The 7,127-nt window shown below is 41.6% G+C and overlaps 1 protein-coding gene across 1 annotated transcript; it reads left to right on the forward strand.

Annotated features, from left to right (window-relative positions):
• Positions 1 to 290: 290 nt before the first annotated feature.
• LOC131478797 (histone-lysine N-methyltransferase PRDM7-like) lies at positions 291 to 5,627 on the forward strand (the record flags this gene model as incomplete). The annotated part of the gene is made up of 5 exons (XM_058659379.1): positions 291 to 420; positions 1,144 to 1,251; positions 1,461 to 1,732; positions 2,435 to 2,502; positions 5,480 to 5,627. Coding segments are annotated over 5 exons (726 nt in total), but the record flags the coding sequence as incomplete, so codon positions are not given.
• Between the last annotated feature and the right edge of the window lie 1,500 nt (positions 5,628 to 7,127).

The following is a 7,127-nucleotide window of genomic DNA, read 5'->3' on the forward strand; positions in this document are numbered from 1 at the left end:
CTAAATCTTCTCCCCTTTTCCACTTTCATTTGTGCAGAGGAAATTGAAAACCATCTAGAGAGAAACAGGCTCAAATGATGTGATCTATCCCCAAATACACTAGAAACACAGACACTGCTTTTCCCTTCAGTATTCAATCACCTCATATGTTCCCATGTTTGCTGATACTTTAAAGAATGCCATGTACCTGAAAACACTTTGCAATCCCAAAGGACAAATGCACTGAACAATGAGTTTAAAAAAATGTTACTTTCTCATTAAAGGGAAAGTCCAGCGGGCCTTTACATAATGAAATCAGTACGAAGGAATCATCAGGAACTGCAAATTTACTAAACACAACTGACTCAAAGAAGGGCCGGAAAGCAGTGTTCCATCCTAAGGAATCAAACAGCTCAGGACAGCACTCTACACAAAAACTTGGTAAGAAAATAATTTCAGGAGCTGTCTCTCTAGGCCCACTAGGAAGCCCAAGGAAGGTGAAGCTTGATGAGGATGGTCAAGCTGTGAGGGATGCAATTGCATGCTTGGGTCACACTCAACACAAAATAAATAGAGCCTCTAGAAACATGATTACATTTTAAGCTCTTTGGGGAATATCTAAAAAAAAAAAAATAGTGGGATCAGGTTACTTAGCCTATATGCAGACACTTCATGGAGAGGAAGTCAGTTGTCCTAGGAGTGAAGATACTTGTTAATATGCCTGTTTCCCATGGCAGAGTGCCTGGGTTCCAGAACTGACCCTATCTCTGACTCTAGCAAATTGTTGATATACAAATTAGTAACACTTGGTGAGGAGATAAGTGATTGAGGTCTTACAACCCCCTGGGAAAACTGAATAAAGCTTTCTGATCTGAGACTGATTTGGGTGCTATCCAGGTTACTCAAAAAGTGAACCTACCCACCTCTCTCTGCCTTCTGTATACTCTGATTCTCTCAACTGCTGTGTCAATCTCTAGATGTGTCTTTCTTTGCTGTTTAAATAAACAGATATTCAAACTTCAGGGGAAATGAATTAAAACCAGAGATTGTAATGAAAAACAAATGTCCATGCAGTTTTTCCTTGTCTTGAAAGCCCTTTATTTTATTTGAAACATTAAACCCAAAAGAACTGATAACTTCACTGACTTAGTCTCTCCATCTCAGAACTCAGAAGAAAGGATGAGAATGAAGAATTTCAGATGTACAACTTGAAAGGAAGAAAGAGTCAGACATACAAAGAGTTCAGTGAGACTGAGGATGATGACTACCTGTGTAAGTGACCCTTTGGCACATCCACAAAGAAAAATCCCATAGTCTGAATTGAAATTCCACTTGTAATTTGGTCTTACATCATTCTGTCTTCTGGTAACTTGGGGTGCAAGACTGAGACTGAGTGATGTGAACACTTGACTGCTTCTGATACTCTCTACAGCCAGCAACGTTTGGTATATGTTCCTCATCCCTTCCACTCTCATCTCCAGATTGTGAGAAGTGTCAGATCTGCTTCCTGAAGAGCTGTGCTGCTCATGGACCCCCCGTGTTTCTAAAGGACAATCCAGTGGATAAGGGACATCCTAGTCGTGCTCTCCTCAGTGTGCCCACTGGACTTCGAGTTGGCCCATCGAGCATTCCGGAAGCTGGGCTTGGAGTATTTAATGAAGCATCTGATCTGCCTTTGGGGCTGCACTTTGGTCCTTTTGAGGGCAAGATCACAGAAGTGGAAGAGGAAGCTGACAGTGGGTACAGCTGGCAGGTAAGAAGCACATCCCTTTCCAGTCTGATGGCTTTTCTCCTGCCTAGCATGAGACTGGATCATGTGTCCTTCTACACATTATGGCATGAGTTGAGCCAACATGATCAGCCAGGCTGTAAAGATTAGCATAGGGCTCGGCGTCGTGGCCTTGTGGCTAAAGTCCTCACTTTGAACCTGCTGGGATCAAAACTGGGCACTCTTTCTAATACCAGCAGTTCCACTTGCCATCCAGCTCCCTGTTTGTGGCCTAGGATAGCAGTTAAGGACAGCTCACGCTTGGCACCCTGCATCTGCATGGGAGACCCCAAAGAGTTTCCTGGTTCCCAGCTTCGGATCGGCACAGTACCGGCTGCTGTGGTTAGTTGGGGGAGTGGCTCATCAGATGGTAGACCTTCCAATCTCTCTCTCTGTCTCCTCTTCTCTGTACATCTGACTTTGTAATAAAAATAAATAATTCCAAAAAATAAATAAATATTAGCCTAGAGAAAATCACTGGGCTGTTAAAAATAAAGCAGTGGCAATCTCCTCTATGGGCTTCTACTGTAGGGAAATAAACCAGAATAAATGTGTACCAACACTATGTAAAGTCTCAACATGTGTCGGAGTCATGTAATGTCACAGAACATGAGGATAGAGTTGTTAATAATTCTGCTGAACTACACCCATTTCAGAAACGTATTAACCTATTTTTTTGAAACTCAGATAGCCAAGGGCAGGAACAGCTATGAGTACGTGGATGGAAAGGATACTTCTTTGTCCAACTGGATGAGGTAAGAGCCATGGCATGTTACAACTATACAGGATATTTCTCTCCAAGACAAGATCTCTTTCCTTTCTCCTTTACTTTCCTCCGTGACTTTTGCATCATATGTCCTCTTTCATGTTTATTCTAATGACCTGTGAATGTCATGACCTGTTTCTAAAAGCATATTCTATATAAATACTATTTCTTTTTTTTTTATTCATTAATTACATTGCATTATGTGACACAGTTTCATAGGTACTTGGATTCTCCCCACTCCTCCCCAAACCCTCCCACCATAGTGGATTCCTCCACATTTTGCATAACCACAGTTCAAGTTCAGTTGAGATTCCTCCATTGCAAGCATATACCAAACATAGAAACCCGCATCTTATTGTCCAGCCAAGTTCAACGGCTTCTTAGGCATACCCTCTCTGGACGGCAGGCAGAGCCAGCAGAGTATCATCCCAATCAATTAAAAGCCAGGGAACTTGAGCATTTTTTCGTATGTTTATTTGCCATTTGGGTTTGTTCTTTTGTGAAGTGTCTGCCCATTTCCCATGCCCATTTCTTGAGTGGCTTGTTTGTTTTGACATTTTGGTTGTTTTGTAGCTCTTTGTATATTCTATCACCTATGTAGTGCGTGAATATCTTCTCCCATTCTGTGGGTTACTTTGTTACTTTGTTGATTATTTCCCTTGCTGTACAGAAGCTTCTTAGTTTGATGAAATCCCATTTGTTTATTCTGGTCTTGATTGCTATTGCCTTTGGTGTCCTTTTTAGGAAGTATGGACCTACCCCCAGATCTTGCAGAGTATTTCCAACCTTTTCTTCCAAAGGTTTGAAGGTTTCTTGATGTAGGTTTAGATCTGTTATCCATTTAGATTTGATCTTAGTGTATGGTGAGAGTGTACAGTGAGAGCTTGATTTGTGTCCCATTTGGATTCCTCTGATTGCTTTTTCTTGTCTTATGACCTCAGCGAGTACCTCTAGGACTATGTTGAATAGTATTGGAGGAAGTGGACATCCCTGTCTTGTTCCAGATCTCAATGGGAAGGGTTCCAGTGTTTCTCCATTCAGTATGATGCTGGCGTTGGGTTTTTCATATATCGCTTTGATTATGTTGTGGTTTATTCCATCAATGCCTACCTTGGTTAGGGTTTTTAGCAGGAAGTGGTGTTGGATTATGTCAAGAGCTTTTTCTGCGTCTATTGATACGATCATGTGATTTTTGTTTTTCAGTTTTTGGATGTGGTGTATCACATATATGGATTTCCGGATGTTGAACCATTCCTGCATTCCAGGGATGAATCCTACCTAATCTGAATGAATGATCTGTCCGATGTGTTTTTGAATTCTATTTTCTAGGGTTTTGTTGAGAATCTTAGCATCAATATTCATCAAAGAGATAGGTCTGTAGTTTTCTTTCTCTGTTGGTTTTCTGTCTGGTTTTCGGATTAAGGTAATGTTGACTTCATAGAACGAGTTTGTCAGGGTTGCTTCCTTTTCTATTGTTTTGAAGAGTTTGTAGAGGATTGGGGTTAGTTGTGTTCGGAATGTTTTGTAGAATTCTGTAGCGTTTTCGTCAGGGCCTGGCTTTTCTTTGATGGGAGATCTTTAATCACTGATTCAATCTCTGCTTCAGTTATGGGTTTGTTCAGTTCGTTTGCTGCCTCTGGACTAAGTTTTGGCAGGTGGTGTGAGCCTAAGAACTTTTCCATTTCTTGTTGGTCTTCTGATTTGTTGGAGTACAGCGCTTTGTAGTAATTTCTAATTATGTCCTTAATGGCTGCGGTGTCTGTTGTTATGTTGCCTTTTTCATCTTTGATGCTATTAATTCTTGCTTTCTTACCATAACATAAATCACTATGCTTAATAAACAGAACACAAAGATGGGCCTTGAGGAATCTAGATCAACTGGGGTCATTAGACTCACTCTTTCTCTAATTAGCATTGATTAAGCCCTTCCAGTGTCAAAAATTTCCTAAATACATGGAGATTCCATATAATTGGTGCCTGGCAGTAATGTTTCTTAGTCTTTTGACAATTATACACTGTCAGAACAACTTCAGACATAAGACCTTCAATCGATGAGACAGTGATAGATAAAAAAAAAAAAAAAAGAGTAAACAGCTGGGTTCTGGGGACAGGCATTGACAAGCAGTGGGCTAAGGCAGTGACTGTGAAGCCTGCATCCCAAGTACTGGTTGCTCTACTGCCAAACCAGTGGCTTCCCCATGCATCCAGGGATGTTTTGGAGAATGTCCTCAATCTTTGACCTCTGTGCCCACGTGGAAGACCTGGTTGAAGCTCCTGCCTGCCACTGTGTCCTTTCTGTGTCCCCATTCCACCCGTTCTCCTGGCATCTCTGTCTTTTTCCCCTTGTCCTCTTTGCTTCTCTGCCTCTCAAATAAAAATAAAACACTAAACTTTATCAATTAAGCAAAACAAAACCAAACCTGGGATGTGGATGAGAGAAGGAAGCTGTATCTGGACAAAGGTTTCTGTGAGCAGTTCTGTGAGAGGATAAGAAACAATGAAGACTCATCTACATTTCTGGAGCTGGATCTTGGACTCCCAAGATCCAGGAGAAAGATCCAAGAGAAAGGACTCCAAAGGATTGCCTTTGGGAAAGCTGAGGTGTGGAGCATGTGTGGAAAGCTAAATGTAATGAGTGTGTCCACTCATCCAATTCTGTAGCAGAAAACTGAATGAAATTTGGAGTTTAGGGAAACTCTGTGTGCTTCATGGCAGTCAAGGTGGGAGTAAGGTGGGCTTGAGTTTTGAGGATGACTAGTGAGGAAGGAAGGAAGAAAGCATACTTATCACAATGAACACTGTATCTACAACTTGTACCTGGGAGTTCACTGATCTCATGAGAGAGGTGTATGTTTTCTGGGAGAGCTCTTGCAGAATTGGGATTCAAGCAGGGTGGAGGCTATTACAAAACACACGAGATTTGAACGTGACAGAGCATTCAAACTCAGCATTTATCTCCACCCCAGATATGTGAACTGTGCCCGCAATGATGAGGAGCAGAATTTGGTGGCCTTCCAGTACCACAGGCAGATATTTTACCGCACCTGCCAGGTCATCAAACCAGGCTGTGAGCTGTTAATATGGTATGGGGATGAGTATGGCCAGAAGCTGGGTATCAAGGGAAGCAACGAGAAGAAAAAGAAGGGAAGAAAAAGGAAGAGCTCACAACAGTGAGAGGTAAGTAGCACTGTTGTGTTGAAATAAGCAAAGGAGTCCCCTTGGGAATATTTGTGATTCAACTCTAAGGAGTCAAATGTATTGTAAGTGCTGCCAAAGTTCAATTCAAATGTGATTTCCATTTAGCAAAAACAAAGACTTACTTATCAAATAAAAGGAAGAGTTATAAGAGACTCAAGCACAGAGATAGAAAGAGATAGAAAGGAGAGATCACCACCTACTGTTTTATTCCCCAAAAGCTGCACTAGGGCATAGTACGGCATCCTATGGCTAAAGTCCTCACCTTGGACATGCTGGGATCCCATATGGACACCGGTTCATGTCCTGACTGCTCCAAATCCCTTCCAGAATCCTGTTTGTGGTCTGGGAAAGCACGTGAGGATGGCTTCAAGCCTTGGGATACTACACACACATGGGGGACCCTGGAAGAAGTTCCTGGCTCAAGACTTTGAATGGACACATCTCTGGTTATTGTGGCCACTGGGGAGTGAATCAAAAGGCAGAAGATTTCCTCTCTGTCTCTACACCAACCATGTATCTGCATATGATATATATAAATATGTAATATAATATATATGTATATATATATACATATATAAATGCAATTAGATTTAATGCTGCACCTGCCAAAACTATCTCTGGCTTGAGCCAGGAGTCTGGAATGCATCTAGGTCTCCCATGTATTTCAGCACTTGAACCATCTTGTGCTCTTTCCCTGGGTACAGTAACACACAGGAGATTGAACATGGAGCAACCAGAGCTCAATCTAATGCTTCTACGGCATTCTAGTGTCATAGTCAGTGACTTAAACCAGTGTAACTAAATCCTGACCCATTTTTTATGTCTTTGACTCCTGGGTACAATTGATACCGTTTTCATTTAGTTCTTTTACTTGTTAAATACTTGGTGCACAAAAGTATCCCACAACACCCCCTTTGGAGAGGGCCCAACACAAAAAACAAGGTCTTGGTCACTTTGCAGCTCTTCTACTATGGAAGTTCCCTCTGGATCATGAACAGTTTATTTTACATTTTCTCCATGCTCCCCGCCCCCTCCAAAAAAAAAAAGCCATATGTTTCTATTTAGTCATTGTTTCAATGCGATGTTGTCATGTGAATTTTGTGCTTAAGCCTGTCCATGGAAATGGAGATTTGCTGAATAATACAATTGAGTGAAATATGAGTATGAGCACAGCCAAGTGTTTCACAATAGGTCTGGTTTTCATGTCTGTTTGCCTCTTTAGAAAGACTTTTCTATTTACTTGAAAAGCTACAAACAGGGAAGAGAGAAATCCATTATCTGCTGGCTCATTTCCCAAATAGCCCCAACAACAAGGGCTGGACCAGATTTAGGTCAGGGCCAAAGAATTTCTTTCAGGTTTCGCACATAGTGGCATCTACAAACTAAGGCCATAGTCTGCTGTTTTCCCAGATGTAG

Source organism: Ochotona princeps, chromosome Y (genome assembly GCF_030435755.1).
Source record: "Ochotona princeps isolate mOchPri1 chromosome Y, mOchPri1.hap1, whole genome shotgun sequence".
NCBI classification, from domain to species: Eukaryota; Metazoa; Chordata; class Mammalia; order Lagomorpha; family Ochotonidae; genus Ochotona; species Ochotona princeps.